General features: G+C 43.8%; 1 protein-coding gene and 1 long non-coding RNA gene across 3 annotated transcripts in view; one reads left to right on the top strand and one right to left on the bottom strand.

Annotated features, from left to right (window-relative positions):
- LOC146684485 (uncharacterized) overlaps positions 1–24,312 on the top strand; it is a 447,043-nt gene that overhangs the window by 291,531 nt on the left and 131,200 nt on the right. The gene's annotated exons all lie outside the window — the stretch shown is intronic.
- On the bottom strand, positions 5,970–7,333 carry LOC146684486 (uncharacterized). The gene is made up of 4 exons (XM_085444580.1): positions 7,232–7,333; positions 6,971–7,130; positions 6,519–6,571; positions 5,970–6,314 (listed from the first exon to the last, which is right to left on the bottom strand). The coding sequence occupies exons 1-4, from the start codon at positions 7,331–7,333 to the stop codon at positions 5,970–5,972; spliced, it is 660 nt and encodes a 219-aa protein (XP_085300706.1).

Consider the following 24,312-nt stretch of genomic DNA (forward strand, 5'->3'; position numbering starts at 1 on the left):
GTGTTGGGGAGTAACGGAATACATGTACCGCCGTTACATATTTAAAATACAAAATATGAGTAACTGTATTCCGTTACAGTTACCGTTTAAAAGGGTGGTATTCAGAATACAGTTACTTTGTTGAAATAAATGGATTACTTCCCTGTTTCATTTTGTCGCGGGTCAGGACTGTTTGGGTTTTGTTTGACAGCTACGTTCTTTTGTTCCAGGCGGCAGCGTTACGGTTGCCATGGTTACAGGGCGACGCTCTCTCTCTCTGCGACTGTGTGTTTCCTGGGAGAGAGAGCGCCTTTTCGTTGTTGTTGTTGTTGTGCTAAGCTAACAGGCAGAACGGTACAAGCAAAGCTCTAAAGAATGTAGCATCATGGGCAGTGTAGTCCGTGTTGCAGGGAGAATGGACTGCCATACAAGTTATGGGTCTGTGAGCGAGGAGGGAGAAAAAGGGGAGTGGAAAGGTACGAGTTGTCATCGAGGAAAAACGTGAGCTGGAAGCATGTAATGTTATGATTCAAGATGACGCCGAGCATGGCAGCCTTGTCGCGAGCTCCCCCAAGCAACAGCTTTTTTCTGTGTTTAATTTTACTTTTCCTTCATTTTTTCGCGAGTAGCACATGTCTCCTTGTGTACGACCGACAAACCTTACTGGACATAAAAGACGGTCTTTCTTATAACTTTCCGGAGTTCAAGTTTTGCAACACGGACGCTCCGTTTGCAGACCCCCCATTCATCTCACCTGAGACGCCTTTGTTCTCTGGCCCTGGAGGCCGCAAACGCCGAGGCAGAGGGAGAAGATCTGGCGTTCTGGTTCGACTGAGACGGCGCACTAACAGACCACCGTTACCCAGTTTATTACTGGCTAATGTGCAGTCTCTGGAGAACAAGCTGTGCGAGCTTCGGGCACGGATCTCATTCCAGCGAGAGATGCGGGACTGCTGCGTGATCTGCCTCACAGAAACCTGGCTATCGGACAAGGTACCGGACTCCGCAATACAACTACCGGGGTTCTCCGTGCATCGCGCGGACAGGTCACAGGATCTTACTGGGAAAAGCAGAGGCGGTGGTGTGTGTTTCATGATCAACAACAGCTGGTGTGATTATGCGAACGTGCACCCGGTCAAATCCTTCTGCTCACCGGACCTGGAGTACCTGATGATTAAGTGCCGGCTATTCTGGCTACCGAGGGAATTTACAGCAGTGATTATTACGGCTGTTTACATTCCCCCACAAGCCGACACTGACCGAGCACTCAGGGAACTGTACAGCGCGATCAGCAGCGAGGAAACCGCACACCCAGAGGCGGCGTTTATCACAGCCGGAGACTTTAATAAGGGAAACCTGAAGAAAGTCTCACCCAAACTCCACCAACACATCCACTTTAACACTCGTGGAAATCGGCTACTCGACCACTGCTACACCTCTTTCCGGGATGCGTACAAAGCCCTCCCCCGCGCCCCATTCGGCCAATCAGATCACCGCTCCATCCTGCTCCTGCCCGCCTACAGGCAGAAGCTGAAACAGGAAGCTCCAACCCGGAGGGCGGTGCACTGTTGGACGGACCAATTGAAGTCTGCGCTGCAGGACTGTTTTGATCACACGGACTGGGAAATGTTTCACGTGGCTGCTAGGGACATTGATGAATACACAGACTCAGTCTGCGGATTTATCAGGAAATGCGTGGAAGATGTCGTCCCATCCAGAACAGTTAAATCCTTCCCAAATCAAAAACCCTGGATTAACGGAGATGTTCGCGCAGCACGGAGCCCCGCCTTTGCCTCCGCGAACACATCGGACTACAAACACGCACATTACCAACTCCGGAAGACGATCAAAGCAGCCAAACGTGAGTACTGGGACAGGGTGGAGCAACAGTTTGACAACCCTCGGAGTATGTGGCAGGGACTAAACACGATCACAGACTTTAGAGGGAAAACCAGCACACCGCAGACCACGGCCTCTCTGTGTGAGGATCTAAACGTATTCTACGCTAGATTCGACACAGCGAACACCATGAGACCGGACAGTGTGCGTACCGCGGATGACGTCAGTGCGCACACTGTGTCTGAGGAGGATGTGCGGAGGTGCTTCAGGAAGGTGAACGCACGCAAAGCTACTGGTCCGGACGGGATTCCCGGCCGCGTCCTCAAGTCATGCGCGGCTGGCTGGAGTGTTCACGCACATCTTCAACCTTTCCCTCTCTCTGTCTGTAGCCCCAGCCTGCTTCAAAATGGCCACCATCGTCCCTGTACCCAAATCCTCCACCATCTCCTCATTGAACGACTGGCGACCTTTAGCCCTGACCCCCATCGTAAGCAAATGCTTCGAGAAGCTGGTCAGGGACTTCATCTGCTCTGCACTACCCGACTCACTGGACCCTCTACAGTTCGCATACCGCCACAACAGGTCCACTGATGATGCCATAGCCCTGACACTACACACTGCCCTGTCACACCTGGAGAAGAGAGACACGTATGTGAGAATGCTGTTTGTAGATTACAGCTCAACATTCAATACCATCGTTCCCTCGAAGCTGGACAGGAAACTGCAGGATCTAGGACTAAGCAGCTCCCTCTGCAGCTGGATCCTTAGCTTCCTGTCTGACAGACGCCAAGTGGTCAGACTGGGCAGCATCACCTCATCCCCCGTCACACTGAACACTGGTGCTCCACAGGGGTGTGTACTGAGCCCTCTCCTGTACTCACTCTACACCTACGACTGCACGGCTACTAACAACTCCAACATCATTGTGAAGTTTGCGGACGACACTACAGTGGTGGGTCTTATCACCAACAGTGATGAGACAGCTTACAGGGAGGAGGTCAGCGCCCTGACCCACTGGTGTCAAGACAACCATCTCACCCTCAACGTCGCAAAGACAAAGGAGTTGATAGTGGACTTCCGGAGGTGCAGAGAAGTACACACCCCCATCACCATCAACGGCGCTGCTGTGGAAAGAGTGAGCAGCTTCCGGTTCCTTGGCGTACACCTGGCTGAGGATCTTACGTGGTCAGTACACACAAACAAAACAGTGAAGAAGGCGCAGCAGCGCCTCTTCTTTCTCAGGAGACTGAAAAGATTCGGCATGAGCCCCCGCATCCTCAGGACCTTCTATCACTGTGCCATTGAGAGCATCCTCACTGGATGCATCACCACCTGGTATGGCAACAGCACTGCCTACAACTGCAAAGCTCTCCAGCGAGTAGTGCGGTGCTCTGAACAGATAATTGGAGGTGAGCTTCCCTCCCTCCAAGACATCTACAGGAAGCGGTGCCTGAGGAAAGCGGGGAGGATCATCAAGGACTCCAGTCACCCCAGCCATAAACTGTTCAGACTACTTCCATCAGGAAGGAGGTTCTGCAGCATCCGGTCCCGTACCAGCAGACTGAGAGACAGCTTTTTCCATCAGGCCATCAGACTGCTGAACACTTCATAGACACCTCAGCTTCACTACTGGAACTTTAACATTATGCACTCCATACTGTACAGTAATGCCACTGTTTTGCACATGTCTCACTCTGTATATTTTATTTTATATATTTTATATATTCTATTCATTGTTTACTCTATTTAATTTGTAAAATATGTGTACACACACACACACACACACACACACACACACACACACACACGTAGAAAAATATTTAGTATACACATCCAGAAATGCATATACTATTATATATTGTACATATATTTATTAGTTTCAGATGTAGCCATTCTTGTATTTCGCTTGTTTACATTATTGTATTTTGCACAACTCTGTTGCTTGTGAAGCTCGCACACAAGAATTTCACTCACATGTGCTGTACCAATGTACCTGCACATGTGATGTGACAATAAAAGTGATTTGATTTGATTTGATTTGTAAATATAATAATAACCACTGCAGCCAAGAAGAGTGCCTGACAAGCCCAGTTGTAAGTAAGCTATTAAGACTCGACTGTACACTGTGTTCGTGTTTTCCTCCGAAAACAATAAGCTCCGTTGGAGCAGTCTTTCAACGCCTCTCTCTGTCTCTCGCAAGAAAAGTTGACCCACACAACAAAGTAAAGCTATTTTTCGGCTACGAGCCGACAGGGACCCCGCCGTATTAGCCAGAGGTCCCTTTACTACAGTTCGGAGTCGCGGACCTTCAGTAATAGTAATAAATCACACGGCAATAGTACATTCACGTTGTTGTAAAAAGCATGATAATATATTAAGTAATCCAAAGTATTCAAAATACGTTACTCTCATTGAGTAACGTAACGGAATACGTTACAGAATACATTTTGGGGCATGTATTCTGTATTCTGTAATGGAATACATTTTAAAAGTAACCTTCCCATCACTGATAGTTACCATTATAGTATTGCATAGAATTGTATAGTTACCATTATAGTATTGCATAGAATTGTATAGTTAGTAATTAGTACCTTTTTATCTCTTAATTTTTACCGAAACTTAGCATGTTATTTATTTGTAATTCCTAGTTTTATATCTCTTGGAGATATATCCTTTATATATTTATAAATGCACCATGGGGGGCTTAGGGTGAAATAGCATTTCGGTACACTGTATATTGTGTATACTACTGTATTGACAATAAAGCTCTTGAATCTTGGACATATTAAAACAGCTACACATTTTTAAATTTATTTTCCTCTGTGTGGGGGAAATAATTATTTGATCCCCTATTGACTTTGTACATTTGCTCACACACTGATGAATGAATTGTCTATTAGTCTAATAGACATGAAACTACCATAAAGATTAGAGACATAAAATGACCGCCCAACCCAACCACCATCACCCAAAAAAGTGCATGTTATTTGTATTTTGAGCCAAATAGAATATAGAAATCAATTAAGACCAAATAATTGTCAAAGGATGCCATAGACAACATTGTGAGCCCACACAATGTTGGAATTTGTTTAGCTTTCTAGATTATCAGTAAACATTAGTTTAATGAACTATACTGGCAACAGAAATATATAGTTTTGCAGTGTGTCAACAGGGCCATGAGTATAGATAAGTTGTGAAACCTGGTAATCCTGTTTCTTGAAATCTCCCACAGTCCATTGCTTCAATGGAAGCAATTATCATAAGTCTTTTGATATTTAAAAATTACATTTACTTTTCAAGTCTGCTATATCCTCATCCCAACTGAGCATGGCGGGTACCTACGATGGAACTACAATGGGGGGTGGGGTCACACTATTTCTGATACAAGGCTTTTGTAATCCTAAACTGTGGTGTACATTAAATCCCAGTGTAATTACCTTCCTTCCTAAAGGCAGGTTGGGTACACTGTAAGAAGTCATCTATAGAATTTACCCAATAAATCTGAGGTAACAATTTGCATTGACTTTTTTGGGGTAGATTTAGTTTAATATATTGTGTATAAAATAACTTCAATAAAAAGCTATGAAATACTTAATTAAATTGGGTAAAATTTACCCCATATTTATGTATACATTCAACAGCTACTTACTCATTGAAATTAGGTAAAATTATCTCTTGTTTGCTAGTTGGTAATACCTGATAATTAGTAATAAAATGTAATTATTATCAGTTGATAAACATTACCTATTCATATAAGGTAAAATGTACCCCCCAAAAAAAGATATTCAAATGGTTCCTCATCTCAATGTTTTTATTCCATAAAATCCATCCATCCATCCATTCGCTTCCGCTTATCCTTTTTCAGGGTCGCGGGGGGCGCTGGAGCCTATCCCAGCTGTCATAGGGCGAGAGGCAGGGTACACCCTGGACAGGTCACCAGTATTCCATAAAAATACAGAATAAAGTGCTACACAACGGCTAATGCAGACAACACTTTCAAAGGCCACTTAGTCCATTTTAAAAGCCAAAAGCACATACAGAAACTCTACAAGGTTGTTTCTGTGCATGTACGTTATCAAACATATGGATAGATAGAACAGAACACTAACACCAACATTCAATAGTTTCTGTGCTTGCTGTCAGAAGAAAAATTACAGCTCCATCAAGCTATGTCCTCTGGGAACAAGAGGGGAAATGTGTGTGCATTGCATAAGCTTATTTTTGAGGCCGTGGACCCTTTTCAGTAGTTTGGCCCCGTCAAGTTCCAAAAACAGTTTTTGAAAAGTGTCAAATGTGTTCTTAAGCTCCTTCGGATATTCGAGGTTGAGGGCATATATCAGTCCCATCAGCAGTACACATGCCTTTGTTGGGCTTCCACATCCCTCCATCACTTGGTTTCCCTCAATCACAATGGACACATCTGATGGATCCTCCTCAGCCATGATGTTGTGGATCACGATCACCTTCATCATATTGTCTGTGTAATCCTCACATTCCTACGTGTTAAAAAGAAAGAAACAAAAACCATGCACATGTTTTATTTTATTTAAGATGCTTTTTCAATACATTTCAGTTGATCTAAAGAGGGGAGTGGACAGAAGATGAATGGAGAAGGGGAGAACAGGGGATAGGAGAGGACAGGAGAGAAGAACATTAGGATCCCTTGAGTTAATAAGTAAACTGTTATGAATATGACATACCTGGCAGTCATGAAAAAGATCTTGTCTTTCCCCGAGGTAGCTAATGAGGCAGCATTAGCTACCTTCTAAATGCTCTGTGCCTGTAGGGAGATACAATTTAGTGACAAGACTGAATTACTTAAAAACAAAAACATGGCTGATGCCTATCTCCAGCTTTCAACAGGTGAGAGGCTGGGTACACCCTGGACAGTCAATGACAAGGAAACATAGAATAAACAACCATGCACGCACACACTCAAACCTAAGGACAATTTGGAGAGACCAATTAACCTAACAGCCATGCTTTCTGACTGTGGGAGGAAGCTGGAGTACCCGGGGGGAACCCACACATGCACAGGGAGAACATGCAAACTCCATGCATAAAGACCCTGGGCCGGGATTTGAACCCAGGACCTTCTTGCTACCCACTGCAGCCCTCCATAATTACATATTTGTGAAAAAAGTCAAATAACATATGTCATTCAAAGTGTCCAGCAGAGGTCTCATCTTGGAACCAGCGGCTCCTCCTTTGGCACGCATAAGCTGCAAAAGACCTGATGTGTACTCATCAAGTTTCAGCATGAATGTCTCCACCAAAGAAACTGTGGTGATGCGTCTGAACTCTTCGATGAGCTAAGAAGTAAGTGGACAAAAAAAAAAAGACATTTCAATTTGTTGACATTTGTTTGACATTTGATTTTTGGTGGATAGGAATAGTTATCGCACATACTCACCTGAGCCTCAGTGAATAATGCTGGCAACCTTTCCTTTAACTCACCCACAGAGGGGCAGAGGCTGACCACTTCAACTCTTCGGCTAGAGAACATTTTATTCATTTTTTCTGCAATTATCTTTGCATTATTGCTGATTTAACACTGGCATCCATGAAAGGTCTTCCAGTGTTGTGATATGAGTTGTTTGCCTCAGCGAGGATTAGTTGTATGTCTCGGGAAAACTCCGGTACTTGAAATGGCCCTGGCCATTCAGCAGGTCGACATGAATCAGGGAGAATGATGGTGTCACTGGAACTTGATGATGCGCAGTCGGACACCTGTGAGGGTGCATCATGATTGGCAGGGCAGATGTCCATTTCAGTAGTACTTGCAGGATGAGTGCTCACTGAAGTCGAAGAGTTCAATGTAGACCATAATCCTGATTCACATACTGGTTGTAAGTCAAGGGTGATTACTGGCTCTTTAAGGATCACTTTAACAGTGGCCTTGTCATACAAGTCAGCAGTTGAGATGACACTGAAAAACTGATTGTCAAAGTCTTTGTCTTGGTATAGCAGTCCAAATTCCCCAAGCAACTGGAAAGTTTCAGTAATTATGGAAACAAGATCTTCCACTGTATTAGGAATTCCTATTGGAAGTGTCAACTTTTGAATGCTGTGTTCTTCTAAAATGACTCTTAACTGGACTGCCATTGTTGTTTGGTTTGTGTTTCCTCAGCTGTAGAGACAGAGAAAGAAAAGAAATTGAGACAGGTTATTAATAGTTGATAAGCTTACATGCATATATTTTCTTCATTATCTTCTGCCAGAGAAATAAAAGCAGAGATTTAGTTCAGTAGAATTTTGAATAAATAATTTTTGATTGTCATTTAAAGAAGAGGGAGATAAGGGCAATAGAATAGAGCATAGGGGTCAAACTCTGGCCCCAAATGGAATCATCATAATGACATTATTTCATATTTATTACTTCCCCCTCCTCATTGCTTTATTATTGTAGCTCTAGTAAAAAATATGTAAGGATTCTGGATCAGCACCGTGATGCCCATAGTATATACAGTATTCTGAAGAAGGTCTAAAATGTCACTGTGTGTGCGTGCATGTGTGTGTTTTATGTATATAGATTTTTTTAAATTATTACTCATGATATAACATTGTCCAGACGTGCCTGGTAAGGACATGAGGAGGAAACAGTAGGAGCTGTGTGAGGCTACTAAAGGCAGTGCTATAACATTTTTCTGTCATCATTTTATTATAGATTAAGTGCAAGAGTTGTTAGGTGTGGATAATTAGATTATAGTTTATTGCAATAGCAAGTTGTGCCTTGTTCTCAGATGGACAGCAAGTGGAGAGTGATATATGAAATGATCAGTGTTGGGGAGTAACGGAATACATGTACCGCCGTTACGTATTTAAAATACAAAATATGAGTAACTGTATTCCGTTACAGTTACCGTTTAAAAAGGTGGTATTTAGAATACAGTTACTTTGTTGAAATAAATGGATTACACTGCGGTACTTTCCTGTTTCATATTGTCGCGGGTCAGGACTGTTTGGGTTTTGTTTGACAGCTACGTTCTTTTGTTCCAGGCGGCAGCGTTACGGTTGCCATGGTTACAGGGCGACGCTCTCTCTCTCCGACTGTGTGTTTCCTGGGTGAGAGAGCGCCTTTTCGTTGTTGTTGTTGTTGTGCTAAGCTAACAGGCAGAACGCTACAAGCATAGCTCTAAAGAATGTAGCATCATGGGCAGTGTAGTCCGTGTTGCAGGGAGAATGCACTGCCATACACGTTATGTGTCTGTGAGCGCGAGGAGGGAGAAAAAGGGGAGTGGAAAGGTACGAGTTGTCATCGAGAAAAAACGGGAGCTGGAAGCATGTAAATATAATAATAACCACTTCAGCCAAGAAGAGAGCCTGACGAGCCCAGTTGTAAGTAAGCTATTAAGACTCGACTGTACACCGTGTTCGTGTTTTCCTCCAAAAACAATAAGCTCCGTTGGAGCAGCCTTTCAACGCCTCTCTCTGTCTCTGCTAGCAAAGTTGACCCACACAACAAAGTAAAGCTATTTTTCGGCTACGGGCCGACAGGGACCCCGCCGTATTAGTCAGAGGTCCCTTTACTACGGTTCGGAGTCGCGGACCTTCAGTAATAGTAATAAATCACACAGCAATAGTACATTCACGTTGTTGTAAAAAGCATGATAATATGTTAAGTAATCCAAAGTATTCAAAATACGTTACTGTCATTGAGTAACGTAACGGAATACGTTACAGAATACATTTTGGGGCATGTATTCTGTATTCTGTAATGGAATACATTTTAAAAGTAACCTTCCCAACACTGGAAATGATGGGATGGAAGGAAGAAGAGAAGCAAAGAGTGATTCACAGGCAGAGCCTAAATTATTTCTCACAGTTTTTTGTTGCCTTATGGTTCCAAGCGCTGTCACCAATCTTTGCATTTTGTTATTACTCATGACACTTGTTTAATCAGCTACCATCTCTCCTATGGACTTTTTAATGTCTACAGTCTCAGATCAACACAGCCCTGCCCTTCCCATATTAGATTCTTGATGAATGTGTGTTGTTGTTATTCAACCTGGTTCAATGTGCCCCTTTTGAACTTTGAGCGCCCGCCCCTTTAAACCTCTCTGCACGGCCCTGCCGCGACTTTGTTCCAGATTTGAATTTTGGCCCACTGTGTATTTGAGTTTGACACCCCTGGAATAGAGGGTTAAGTATGCATCACATGTTTCCATTTTCTTTTTCAATGTTATATGTATTGTTCCTGTTAAATAAACATTACAATAAACAAATAAGACAGGACGCCTAGCCATATAGTTGTTGGTAAAATAATATATTTTTTCAATAATTTCAATAAGTGCACAAACATTTGATATAACAGAAATAATCAACCCATTACACTTACTCTAATGTGCAAGTGACTCACACTCTCATTACACATACATATAGGATCTTGGGGGTGGGCACGATACACAGAGTCCAAATTACCATCAGGGTGTACACCTCACCCCTGGCGTCGTTGCCCACCTCTCAATTTTGAATACACGTAGACATTGAGGGCTAGCAGGAGGGACTATGCGCTTACCTGCTGCTCTCTGGCAGGTAGCTCCATGCCCTCCTGGGTTTTAATTGCACCTTAGAACACACATGCATCAACACTACAATGAGCGGGTGGAGGGAGGTTTGGAGTCTTCTCTCACTCCCGTTCTCTGCGGCCTGCTGGAGCGGGGGGGCTAGGAGGAGTTGGCCGTCCGACTGCGGTCTGGAGTGTGGGGCCTCCCTGCTGCTGCGGAGTCGGGGCGGTCTGCCTCTCCCCACCGCAGGGAAAAGGGTAACACCACCTGGGTCTGGGTGCAGTTCCCCCCCTCCAGGGGCAAGGGTACCTAGACCCGGTTCGTAGAGTACGCTTGGGGAGTGTGATCCTGTGTACAGCGTCTCTTTATGTCTGTCTCCACGTTGGTTGAGTGTGGAGTAAGTGCATATGAGAGCATGAGGGTGGGAATGGATGTTTGTGTCTGTGTGTGCCTGTATGTCTGTGTCTATATGTCAGGTTGGGTATCAGACGCCACCTCTCTGGGGACATCTCAAGCCCTCCAAGGTTTGGAGGCCTATCTCCACCCACCACCACTTCCCCTGCCAGTGGCGGACTCCCTCAGGTGTCGGTGCGTTGGTGGTTCTTTGTGTCTGGGGGTGGGCGTCCGGGTACACACCGGCTCACTCCTTGGCGGCCGCTTATCGGGGCCTGGAGCCTGGGGCTCGCTCGGGCCACTTCGGAGGTGGGGTGCCCCCAGCCTCTTGGCCTGGGGCTCGGTCACTCAGGCACAGCTGGCTGCCGGCGGAGCTCACGGGCGCGTCACTGCAACTCCCCCTGGCTTCTGCTCCGCGGCTGCTGAGTGAGCCCTCATCTGGGACTCTCCTCAGCTCTTACTGGGACAGTGGCGTGGCTGCCCCTCTGTTGGTCTTCCTTGGTCTCTTGTGTTCTGGGGGCCTCTGGATGTCTGGAGTTTTGATCTCCTCCACACCTGCTTCATACCCTGAAGGACGGGGCTGTGGCTCCCCACACTCCCTAGCAGATCGTTACATGGAGAAACCTCTGGAATGCAAGCATGCAATAATCCTTTCTGTCATCGTTGTATTTTTACTCAGTTGTATATAGTATTTGTATTTGTATTCTATTTTTTATCTTATTGTATATTTATTTTATTTTATTCTACTGTATATAGTATTTTATTTTATTCTATTCTGTACAGTTGTGTACTGTATTTATTCTTATTGTATTCTAATTTTTGCCTCATAACTTTTGCACTGTCCACTTCCTGCTGTGACAAAACAAATTTCTCACGTGTGGGAATAATAAAGGTTATCTTATCTTATCTTATCTTATCTTATCTTATCTTATGCTGATCCACACAGGTATGCACACAGGTGTACACACGGGTATTCACAGATGTGGACTACAGCTTTCTTGGCTGCTGCCTCAAAGCACATTGTGCGCTGTCTATCTTGCGTGCTGCACAATATCGTTTATTATTTAGTATCTACTGATATCTACTGCTAGCTAGTTTATTGTGATGGTGCCGTTTTTTTTTTATTATGTTGCTCTTTGTTGTTTGCTTTCTCTTCTGTTTTTTTTCTCCATACAGGTGACCCAGGTGTTTTGTTTTGTTTTTTTTTGTTTTGTTTTTTTTCTTTCTCCCCCCCCCCTTCTCACCGTCTCTTCTCCCCTTTGGTTTTCTTTCTCTCCCTCTCTTTCTTTCATTCTTTCTCCCTGTCCTACCCCCCAGTCATGTCTGTCCCGTTTGTAGCAACTGAAAATAAAATAAATTCATAATTATAATAAAGGTCAATCAAATGGACCAATATGGCAAGGCCATGATGATCCACTTGGTAAAATAAATCCGCTTGGCATCTTTCTTGGCCTTAAGAGAACAATTCTGATGGCTAAAGATCCAAACAGACACAAAAAAAATAATAATAAAATAATGTGCAAGTGAAGTGTTTAAGGGACACCATACGGCCATCTGCTGTATTGTATGCAGCCATGGGGTATGTTTCTTTCAGTTCAGAATGTTTAAGGATTTCTGTCTCTCCTGTGGGCTCTACTTTGAAACTCCTCAGGTGTTCACAGTACCAGCCTCTAAGCAACTTCAGAACAAAGACAGGAGTTCCGTGCACAATGATTATTTGATGGATTTCTGCAAAGTCAGGTAGACCTCCTGTTGAGCCAAACGGCAGCATCATGCCAATATTATAGTCTGTGCCTAAAATGGTTGCTTTATTTGTTATGTTCACAAAGTCTTCCCTGGGGAACTTCCTTGCAAAGGACTCCTTAATGCTGTCTTTTAGAACATCGACTGCCACTTGAGTCTTCTGGAACACTGACAGTGCTGGCCTTTGGTGGTTGTAATCGTGGGTATGATACGCAATCATCGATTGGTGTTTTCTTGCCATTGTCATGAGGATGTTTCTAAAACACCCAATCTGCCTCACAATCCTTTTAAAGAATCGATGTTTGGCTTCAAATCGCATAGTCCAGAAATGTACAAGTGGCCCGTAAACAGTTGTAAGCAAAGGATAGTGCTCGAGAAAGTGATGTTTTGGTCTCAGTTTCTCCTCTGGGCTCACTTCTAAATATCTGTAACGGTGTTCTGAGATCTTACTTTGCATGTATCCTATTGTGTGATCTGTGTGGAGAGGAGCCATGACAAGCTCAACAACATCTTTCAGGGTCATCAAAACCTCCCAAGCAGGCTCATCTTCTGGTACTTTGTCACCAATCATGAGTGGTATCATTCTCAACAAACCAGTTTTCGTATGCATTACCTCCTACACTTTTTCGCGCTGTGAAATTTGGGGCAATGGGTTGCGGACTGTTTGTTTTGTCACTCCATTTGTAAGGAAAGCAACGGATGGAATGGTTGAGCTGCTCAAGAGATATGTATTTCTTCCTGATTAACACATCAAGACAGAGTGAAATTTCAACAGGTACAATCCCTTCAAGCAAATCATGCAAAGCATCTGGGGGATAACCTGATGTAGCATGAAAGTGACTGAGTCTGTCTGAGATTGGACACTGTCTTTTAACTCCACAGTGGTGAGCTTCTGCAGGATCAGACAGTGCTGCTTTGACATGGATGGCATAGTTGGACTTAGTCCGTAGAGGAAACAGTCCTTCTCCTACTTCATGCTCCTGGGTTTGTGACCTTTCGCCAATGCAAAAGCGACAGAAATGTGAAGCTGAAAAGCTTTCAACAAACCCGCCTATTGAGTGAGCGCCAAGATTGTCAGCGACTACAGCAAGTACAGTGCCCTTGACCACTTTGCCCAGACTTGAAACAAAAATACCATTATTTTCAAAGGACTTCTAATCTTTGAGCAGTGGGTCCAAAACTTTTGCATAGCCAAACTGGTTGACATCATTTGCCTTGCATAAAATGGTTAAGTAAATGGAAGTCAGTGTAGATCTCAATGTGGCAATACCCAATACACAGCTGTGACTTTATGCTTCTTGCGGGATGTTCCCAGAGGGTTGCATATCTCAAAGTCATCTATATAAAGGATGAGTGGGAGTTTAAGTTCGTCTTCACATAAAAAGCTGTTTTCTCTTAGTAAAGATCCATCATTAAATGATTTGTATTCCAAAGAGACATCAGATGGCCTTTTGTTTTGTAATATTGTGTTTTGAATGTCTCTGTTGTCCACAAGTTGAGATAATAATGGGAGGATTGGTATATACTGAAATGTTTTATTATCTGTACTATCAAGTATGTACTCAACAGGTTCTGTCAATGAGAGATGCTCCTTTCTAAATTGCTCTCTCCTGAACTGACTGCATAAAGACCCTTCCACTCTTAAAGCAGCACAGACAGGGCTTAGCCGGCAAAGGTCTTTGACCAGTTCTGAAATCACTGAGTCTTCCAATGTACAGCCATGTTTTCTCAAAGTGCTCAGAATTATTTCTTTAATGACGGGACCAGATTCAATGTTTTAGAAAAAGCTAGCATTGACTAATTTTTAAACTTAAAACAAGCAGTCAGACAGTCATGCACAGGCCTGGACTGGGACAACATTTCAGGCTGAGAGCTTTACCCCCCCTGCTTTTATTTTGGTGTGACACCCTAGGGAACTTCAGCTACTTTCTGTCAGAGACCATTGGCAGCACTGATGGTCTCATGAGACGCCCTCCCTCTCTCAGACATACTTGTCCCCGTGAGCGAGTATCTTAATCATCAGTAAGTAGGAGACACTTTCTATCCAATCAGTGGTGAGGAAGGCGGGACCTGCCCCTACTTACTGATGAGTAAGATACTCTTTAACAACACATCAATAAATACAGTTAATAATTCAAACTCTCAGAGCAGTCTTTGTTTTTTACTGATCGTTTTGCGTTGGCTTTATTTGTTTTGCTGCTGAAAAATCTCCCTATAGCTGGAGTTCGTGATGCTGCTTTGTCCCAGTGTTTCCCCGCAGTGCGAACAGCTGAGCGGATTATGAAGCAGATACGGGAGCAAAGCTGTATCTGCATGACAGAACAAGCGACTACTGCCGCGCACATTTTTAAATACAAGAAAACATGCTTCAGAGCTTTTTCAGAAAGTTCTGGTGCTGCTAAAACAAAGCCGCCCGTTACAGCTGGGAGAAAGCTTTCAGTGAGCTCTCCGGGATGATGAGCTACAGTGAAGATTAATGGGGAGACGCAGACGGATGCAACAGCTGTTTTTTTAAGAGTTTTAAAACACGACTGTTGGGAATAATCTGCCCAACAGTCGTGTTTGATGGCAATGAGGCATGTTGTACAGAGTGCTTTGAGTACTCCGGGAGAGTAGAAAAGCGCTACATAAGAATCAGTCCATTTACCAGTGTTCATAGAATCTCAAAGACATACCGGATTTAAGTTTGTTTACCTGCTTTATGTGTTGACCCAGAAGCAGAGCCACCACAACTTAAGGATTGCCGCTCTCATTTCTCAAAAAAAATAAAAAATAAAAAAATCGTCTGATGTCCATTTTCTTTTCCATCAAGGCAGGAAAGTAGTTTGCAAAGACCGTGATTGTAATTATTGGGGGTGTCCAAATTCATGGGCTGCATCCTCCCGGGGACGCATTTGTAGACTGATTACGTCACAGCAACGTGCCGAAGGCTGACCAATGCGTCCTCCTTTTCCCCGAATTTGAAGGATGGGTTGGGTGTGTCACTCGTGGCCCACCATATCCCAGAATTCATAGCGCGGCTCAGCCAAACTCCAGTTTCCGGCAATGGCGGCCGCTACTAAGTTTTGAAATTACTCTTATTATTCTTTCTGGGTCATATAATAAACTTTTAACATATTTTCATGCGAGAATGTGGGTGTGTAAACTTCAAATATCTGCTCGGTTTATCAAAGTATCGCATATTTGCAAAAGTGCTTCAACGTTTTTGGAGACGTCTGTTACCCAACAGCTCGATAGCTAGCCGAGAGCTCGAGGGTCACTAGAGCCACCGAGAACGGCACAACTCCCGGCACATCATTTTCAGATCACCGCTGTCTTTCACTACTCAGGTTAAACGTAGGTTTACATCCAGCCTACCCGACCTTCTGAGGACCCGGCCCACATAGCCCGCGAAGGCCGGGTCCTCAGGAGGATTCAGCCCATGAATTTGGACATGACCTCAGTGTTCCGATTACCAGTCCGGGACTGGTCATGCATGCTGACCGATAAAAAGCGCACCACGAACACATTTCATTGCAACTTACTGGCAGTTGTCTAGACGGTTAACAGAGAGCAACAGATTCAAAGTTTCATTTCAAGTAATGGTGCATTACACAGACCTAAGCAATACAAGTAAAGTGTAATAGCTCATCACTTCAAAAATTAGCATTTGCATGCGCTATTATATATTATTCACCCTGTAACAGGGCAGCCCTTAGCGGCTGGAAACACAGTGAGACAGACCAAGGCAAGTGTAGTGGAACAAAGTATTTATTTGCTATATGGCTCTCCTTAAAACAATTAACTTGTCGAGCTTCTTCACAGCACAAAAAATCCCTAATGACAACTGGCAGCCTTAAATATGTTCAGCTGTCACAGACTTAACCATTATTCCACTCTCAGGTAAATTCTTAAATCCCAACCTTCCACCACAGTATACAATATATCAATAAGAATAAATAAATACATTTTCACATTTACATATTAATAAATACTTCACACTTTAATGTTACACCAAACCCAATATTATAAAAACCCAGAAACCCAAGCACAAAAAGATTCACCACACTCTCTTTACCAATGGTCTCTCCCGGAACCTTTAAATGGTGTCTGGACCCCCGGGGAAACATTTGCCCAAACACCTTGAAGAGGACACAGGCAAGAAAGGTGAGTAATCATTAACTTACAAACACTTATTTGCAACACTTTTCCCTAGATTCCACACACACATTTGCATTAGTTTTCCTTATTGGTAAACCTTAATCACAATCTCAATCACCATTCTTCTCTCCTGACAGACAACCACCACATTCCTTGATGAGGAGCAGCTGTGCAGGATCTGAAACAAGGCCACCAACTGATTTTAAAATTCCCAATAAATAGTCAATAAATATTTAAACTTCTTGTGTGCAAATCCATGCTTAAAGTGCAATGCTACATAAAGTGCTTGATAAGGTGCTTTTAATAAAGTGAAAGGTGTGCTCTAAAGTGCTATACAGACAATACAATATAAATAAATGCAGTAAGGGAGTCCTCTTCCTTACATTTCCTCCTCCCTCTCTTAAGCACGAAGTGCTTCAGTCCTCTGTCATCCTAGATAAACAATCAGCAACCACATTTGACTTCCCCGGCCTATACTGGACCGTAAAGTCATAAGGCTGCAGAGACAGGTACCATCCTGCAATGCGGGCATTCGCATCCCTCATGCGGTTCAACCACTGGAGGGCACGATGATCAGTCTCCAGAGTGAAGTGACGTCCCAGAAGATAATACCTCAAGGCCTCAATAGCCCATTTCATGGCCAAGCACTCTTTCTCCACCGTCGAGTACCTCGTCTCCCTGTCGAGTATTTTCCGACTCAGAAACACCACAGGCCTTCTTTCACCATCCACCTCTTGCTGAAGGACAGCACCAAGGCCAACTCCCGAAGCATCAGTTTGCAAGATGAATGGCTTGTTGAAGTCTGGACTGTGTAGAACTGGATGTGTGCAAACTGCTTCCTTGAGGTCTCTGAATGCTTGCTCACAGTCTTCCGTCCAACGCACTTTGTTAGGGGCTGAGCCTTTTGTGAGGTTATTAAGTACAGTGGATCGCTCTGCAAAAGAAGGTATGAATTTCCGGTACCAGCCTACTAGACCCAGAAAACCTCTCACCTTCCTTTTTGTTGTCGGAACTGGGAAGGACTGAATTGCTTCAATCTTTCCAACCTGCGGCTTTATCTTCCCAGAGCCAACTACAAAGCCCAAGTACTCCACTTCTCTCTTGGCTATGGAGCACTTCTTGGGATTGATAGTCAGTCCAGCCATTCTGATGGAGTGTAGCACCTTCTGTAGGTGAATGACATGCTCTTCCCAGGACTGGCTGTACACCACCACGTCATCCAGATATGCTGCAGAGAATGCTGACACATCTCTCAGTACATGGTCCATTAATCGTTGGAATGTCGCTGGTGCACCTTGAAGCCCAAATGGCATGACTTTAAATTGGTACATACCAAAAGGAGTTTTGAAGGCTGTCAGCTCTCTCGCTTCTGGCGCCAAAGCCACTTGCCAGTATCCTTTACACAGATCAAGTGTTGTAATGTACCTTGCTGATCCAACTCTCTCCAGCAGGTCATCCACCGTGGGCATTGGGTAGGGATCAAACTTGGATACTGCATTCAAATATCTGAAATCAATACAGAATCTCAGGGTGTCATCTTTCTTTGGTACCAAAACAATCGGGCTGCACCACTCACTACTTGACACCTCAATGATTCCCAGGTCCAACATCAGTTTTATTTCTTTCTGCAGCACTGGCACCAACCGTTCTGGAATTCTGTAGCTCTTTTGTCGAACGGGTGCATCCTCCTTCACCCGTATCTTATGCTGAACCAGTGATGTGAAACCTGGTGTCTCTCGAAAGAGCTGTGGGTCCACGAGTGGTTTTATATCAGCCTGCTCAGTAGGAGACAAATGAGAAAGGTCAACTGAAGCACAAACTTGAATGTTAGTTGAAAAGAACTTCTCAGTCACCTCCTCATCCTTAACTGAACGCACCAGTAACTGATAGACCGGCTCTTGTCGGCTGTGGAATGCCTTCAACAAGTTCACGTGAAATGTCTGATATTTTTTAACTCTTTCTGGCATATTCAGCTCATAAGTGACTTTACTCACTTGTCTGATGATCTCGTATGGTCCATGCCATTTTGTCAGCAACTTGTTATCGCTAGTGGGAAGCAATAACAGTACTTTCTGACCTGGAAGGAAGACCCTATCCCTGGCCTTCTGATCATACCAAGTCTTTTGATGTTTTTGTGCAGCTTTCATGTTGTCTTGCATCAATGATGCCATTTTCTCCAACCTCTCTCTCATGGTGATGACGTAGGCTGCGATGTTTTCGCCCTCTGCTTTGGATTCCTCCCAGCAGTCCTTAAGCAGATCCAGAGGGCCTCTCACTTGGCGACCGTATAAAAGTTCAAAAGGCGAGAAGCCAGTGGAAACCTGCGGGACCTCCCGGTAGGCGAACAGAAGGTAGGGCAGCCATTGATCCCAGTCAGCACCTGTGTCAGAGACAAACTTGCGCAGCATACTTTTGAGAGTCTGGTTGTATCTCTCCACTAGCCCGTCCGTTTGGGGGTGATAAGGGGTGGTCTTAAGTCCCTTTATCCCTAACAACTTATAAACCTGCTGCAACAACTTGGATAGAAAGTTCGTTCCACAATCCGTCAGAATTTCTCTTGGTATGCCTACCCTAGAGAAAAGCTGCAGAAGACAATTAGCAATGTGACGAGCTTTAATTGATCTGAGTGGGAAGGCCTCAGGAAACCGTGTTGCATAGTCACATATGACTAATATGTAGCGATGACCTGTGGAGCTCCTCTCTAAAGGGCCCACAATATCCATGCCTAGCCTCTCAAATGGTGTTTCAATAATTGGCAGTGGTTGCAACTGGGCTCGCGCTACTCCTTTGCCTGAGGTCAACTGACATTTTTCACAGGAACGGCAAAACTCAGAAACCTGGACATACATCCCTGGCCAAACAAAACGGCTGCTGATCCTATTCAGTGTTTTGTGAAAAGCCATATGACCTGCCCATGGAATTGAATGACCCAAATCCATAACTTTGTCTCTGAACTGTTGTGGGAGTGCCACAGCTTCGCACTTCCCCTTTCTCTGGTACAAGATGCCTCCTTTAATCAAGTAAACAGTGTCTGCAAGACAGCTTACCTGACCTTGACTAGCCCCCTCTACCTCTGTTACCTTCTCAAACCAGGGTTTTAGAGTAGGGTCGCTTCTTTGGAGTGCACCTAAATCTGAGGGAACATCAAACTCAAGTTGGTTATTTGGCTTAGGGAACAATGCTGTACCTTTTTCCTCTGAGCCTTTGAACTTTTCTCTTCTTTTCTGAGCCCTAGACTTCCTAATCTTCCCTGGCTCCGTTTCGAGAGACTCCTCAAAAAAGGGCAGTTCTTGCATCCTTTCCTTTGCACTTTGTGCTCTTGTGACTACATGACAGGGTTTAAATGGTTCAACTGTCATATCTAGAGGAAGTGAGCTTCCAGATTCATCACCTAAGCCTTGAATGTCTTTCTCAGCACTCACTTGAGGGTCATAATCTGACTGGTGTATTAGATCAAAAAGGGTGGGGATGTCATTACCAAGTATCACTGAATATGGCAAACTGGGAACAACAGCTACCACTAACAAGTAGGTTTGACCTCCTACTGTCAGGTAAACCTCAGCAGTGGGGTACCTGTGTTCGTCTCCATGCACACAACTTATTGTAGCCCCAACCCCACTTAGCTTTTCTCCTGAAATTATGCTAGAGTGTACAAGAGTCTGAAAGCACCCAGAGTCAAGCAAAGCTTCCTCTTTACGCCCATTAATTAAAACAGGGACAGTACAAGCTTTCTTTCCTACTGGCTCTGTGGCTGGTCTTGGAACTGCACATAAAAGAGATGGTTTTGACTTAAGTGCAGGGCAAAATTGTTGTGTATGGCCAAAGTTATGACAGTGATAACATTTAATATCCTGAACTGAAGATTTAAAGGATTTCTTCACATTGTGAGGTCTATGGGAAGGGAGCTGCCTAGAACTAGAAAGATTTCTAGCCTGAACTTGACCAGAACCCTGTTCACCCCCAGTGGACTTACTTGGTTGGGCGTAGTGGGTCTCCCGGCTGAAGTAGGTGCTCTTGCTTCCTTTTCTGGCTGAAGTGAAAACCTCTGCGAGGCTAGCTGCTTCCTTTGCAGTCTTCGGGTCATGCTCACGTATCCAAATCTCCAGCTCTGGATTAACCATTCTCAAAAACTGCTCCAGAATTATCTGCTCAGATATTTCTTCTACAGTTGATTTTTCAGGTTTAATCCATCTTGAAAACAGGTCTTTCAATCTTACATAAAGTTCACGTGGCGTCTCACCTGGCTCAACTTTCAGAGATCTGAAGCGGCGTCTGTAGGTGTCAGCAGTGATCTCATATTTTGCCAGAATTGCCTCTTTCACCTTATCATAATTCTCAGAGTCTGTTAAATCCATAAGAATGTAGGCTGTGCGGGCTCTACCTGTCAACAGGGGAACCAGACGAATAGCCCACTCATCTCTGGGCCATCGACACACGTTTGCCATTCTTTCAAACGTAGTCAGAAAATGTTCAATGTCATCTTCTGGTGACAGAGGAAAAAGTTTTGGTTCAATTAAAGACCTGGACCCACTGGCCACTGGAATGTCTTCACCATTGAATCCAAGTTCTTGTTCTTCAGATGTTGTAGGGGGCGCTGGCGCCTCTGGTGGGTCAGGCTTATCAGTTACAGCGTTAACTTGTAGCTGGATTTGCTGAAATTGATGCTGCATGCCTTTCCACCTTTGCTCCTGACGTGACAAATCCTTCTCCCACTTTTGGTCTCTGGCTGCTTGAGACCACATAAGAGATTTCACCAACCCTGTTAACTCCTCCAATTTGTTCTCAGGGCTTGTTGCTGCCATGGCCTCTAGCTCAGATGAAGCTCCAACTCCTTCATCAGGCTGCTCCTCTTGGCCTGGCTTTCTTCCACCTCTTGTCATCATCTTCTCACTGTGGCATGAGTGACACACTCCTGACACCACTTGTAACAGGGCAGCCCTTAGCGGCTGGAAACACAGTGAGACAGACCAAGGCAAGTGTAGTGGAACAAAGTATTTATTTGCTATATGGCTCTCCTTAAAACAATTAACTTGTCGAGCTTCTTCACAGCACAAAAAATCCCTAATGACAACTGGCAGCCTTAAATATGTTCAGCTGTCACAGACTTAACCATTATTCCACTCTCAGGTAAATTCTTAAATCCCAACCTTCCACCACAGTATACAATATATCAATAAGAATAAATAAATACATAAATACATTTTCACATTTACATATTAATAAATACTTCACACTTTAATGTTACACCAAACCCAATATTATAAAAACCCAGAAACCCAAGCACAAAAAGATTCACCACACTCCCTTTACCAATGGTCTCTCCCGGAACCTTTAAATGGTGTCTGGACCCCCGGGGAAACATTTGCCCAAACACCTTGAAGAGGACACAGGCAAGAAAGGTGAGTAATCATTAACTTACAAACACTTATTTGCAACACTTTTCCCTAGATTCCACACACACATTTGCATTAGTTTTCCTTAGTGATGGGCAGATGAAGCTTCATGAAGCACTGAAGCTTTCCATCTAATTGGTTCACCCCAACGCGAAGCTTCTTGAAGCTTCATTTGCTCTAGTAGGACACCTACTGGACGTAAAAATATTAGTTGGCATGAATTTGAAGAGTGTGGCCTTTTGCACACAGCCTGTAAATGTCAACAACAAGAGGAGTATGTAAAACATCTATATTGTAGTGATGCAGTATACTGTGTATATTTATGCTGGCAGTATGGAAAATGATTATTTGCGGCAAAGTTCGAACCGCTTCCTGAACCAGTCACGTGGTACAACCGGGCAGCGAGGCTTCGGACGTCATCATTTTCAGCTCCTCCCATAAATGAAGCAAGCCTCGATACGCGCTTCGCGGAAACGCCCCCTCCATTACTCGACACACGCTTCGAAGCCTCGATACAGAACGTCACATCACTAGTTTTCCTTATTGGTAAACCTTAATCACAATCTCAATCACCATTCTTCTCTCCTGACAGACAACCACCACATTCCTTGATGAGGAGCAGCTGTGCAGGATCTGAAACAAGGCCACCAACTGATTTTAAAATTCCCAATAAATAGTCAATAAATATTTAAACTTCTTGTGTGCAAATCCATGCTTAAAGTGCAATGCTACATAAAGTGCTTGATAAGGTGCTTTTAATAAAGTGAAAGGTGTGCTCTAAAGTGCTATACAGACAATACAATATAAATAAATGCAGTAAGGGAGTCCTCTTCCTTACACACCCTATGTAAATAGCTTACCTTCACTTCTGTGGTTCGATCGGGTTCGATGGAAGCCGAAAAAAAGACCCAGAATTTTCTTGCAGTCCCGCTCAGTCAAAAAGCGCGGTCTGGCGCATGTGCAATTAGGGACATAAGACTCACGGTTTGGGGGTATATTTTACTGCATTTTTTAATGTAATGTTGTTACTCTTCAGAAAAGGGTATAATAAACCCATTACTTCATAATTCCTTGGCTGAGTGCAATAATAGAGTAAATTTCATATGATTTGCATAGATGATATATACCTCTCTCCAAAATAGCTTTTATCAGTGTAGAGCTAATATATTCTCAAGACAAATCAAAAGGACAAGGTCATGTCAGATTTAATTCTTGTAGATCCCCTCACAAACTGAATGTTTTAGTGTAGGTGTTTTGGAAATCTGATTATGTATGCTCTAACAATAAAACTATGTCAGAACAACAGTTTAACACGAAAATTAAAAATAAGTTTGTGGCGTGGGTGTGGTCTCTGGCTAGTTGCAGAGGAGGGGTGATGCAGTGAGCTCCCGGGGCGACGCAGGGGCGGGGTGAACAGGTGTGCTGGGGATCTGTCAGTGATTGTCTCTCTTTATATGTTGGCAGTGACAGTCGGAGGGGGAGAGCGGACGTGACAGCAGTGAGAGAGAGCGGGAGTGTCTGTGTCCCAGTACAAAACCACAATATTAAATAAAAGTTCTGCTGTCGTAATATTCGTTCCAGCTTATGTTTCTTGGGTCCGACGTTACAGTTTTAGAAGGAAAACATGCTGGAAGAGAATTTTCAGTTAAGAGAACAATGCAGAGCATATTTAAATAGAAGTTAAGACAGCAATGTTCAAGACTTATTTACCTTACTCATAAAATATTTATTCTCCATCTCTGATGAACAGAGCTTATCAATTTCCATTCATCCCTCTGCACTTTATCCTTATCAGGGCGGTGAGGTGGAGGGGTTGGAGCCTATCCCAGGTACCATAGGGTTAGAGGCAGGGTACACCTTGGAAAGGTTCCCACTCTGTTGGGCTAGTTTATTAGATCAAGGCAGGTTTTTGATCTGTGCTCATATCTACAGATAACCTGAAGCTAAGGTAATGGTATCATATTTGAAATGGAAGAAATGTGATTGGTGCATCACTGCGCTGGTAAAGGAGGTCACTGCATCTCATGTTACATTTTATTGGTCTCTCGAATCTCTGAGGGATGTTTGAAAAAAAGAATGGACAAACATTATATTAGTACTAAAAATGTCCAGATTTTGTGAAGCAAATACTACCTTAAGAGCCTGAAATATGTTTAAAAGTAATAACCAATTAATGATAAGACAGAAACACTGTCACGGTTTGGCAGGGCAAACCGTGGGGATGTAGGGAAGGAGGACCCAGGCGCAGTACTTTGTGTATAAGCAGTGCGTTTATTTACAGTGAGTGGAACAATAACAGTAAATCCCCGTGTCGTGTC

Source organism: Copadichromis virginalis, linkage group LG20, assembly GCF_057382275.1.
Source record: "Copadichromis virginalis isolate Kocher_CV1m ecotype Utaka linkage group LG20, C_Virginalis_male_GT1.1, whole genome shotgun sequence".
Lineage (NCBI taxonomy): Eukaryota > Metazoa > Chordata > Actinopteri > Cichliformes > Cichlidae > Copadichromis > Copadichromis virginalis.

Excerpts from the sequence above, each read along its gene's own strand:
- LOC146684486 (XM_085444580.1), bottom strand. The coding sequence starts at position 7,333 with ATGAATAAAATGTTCTCTAGCCGAAGAGTTGAAGTGGTCAGCCTCTGC. Across the intron at positions 6,572-6,970 it reads GGACACTTTGAATGACATAT|GCTGCCTCATTAGCTACCTC; the intron begins GTTATTTGACTT and ends AAGGTAGCTAAT. Across the intron at positions 6,315-6,518 it reads ATCTTTTTCATGACTGCCAG|GAATGTGAGGATTACACAGA; the intron begins GTATGTCATATT and ends TTTAACACGTAG.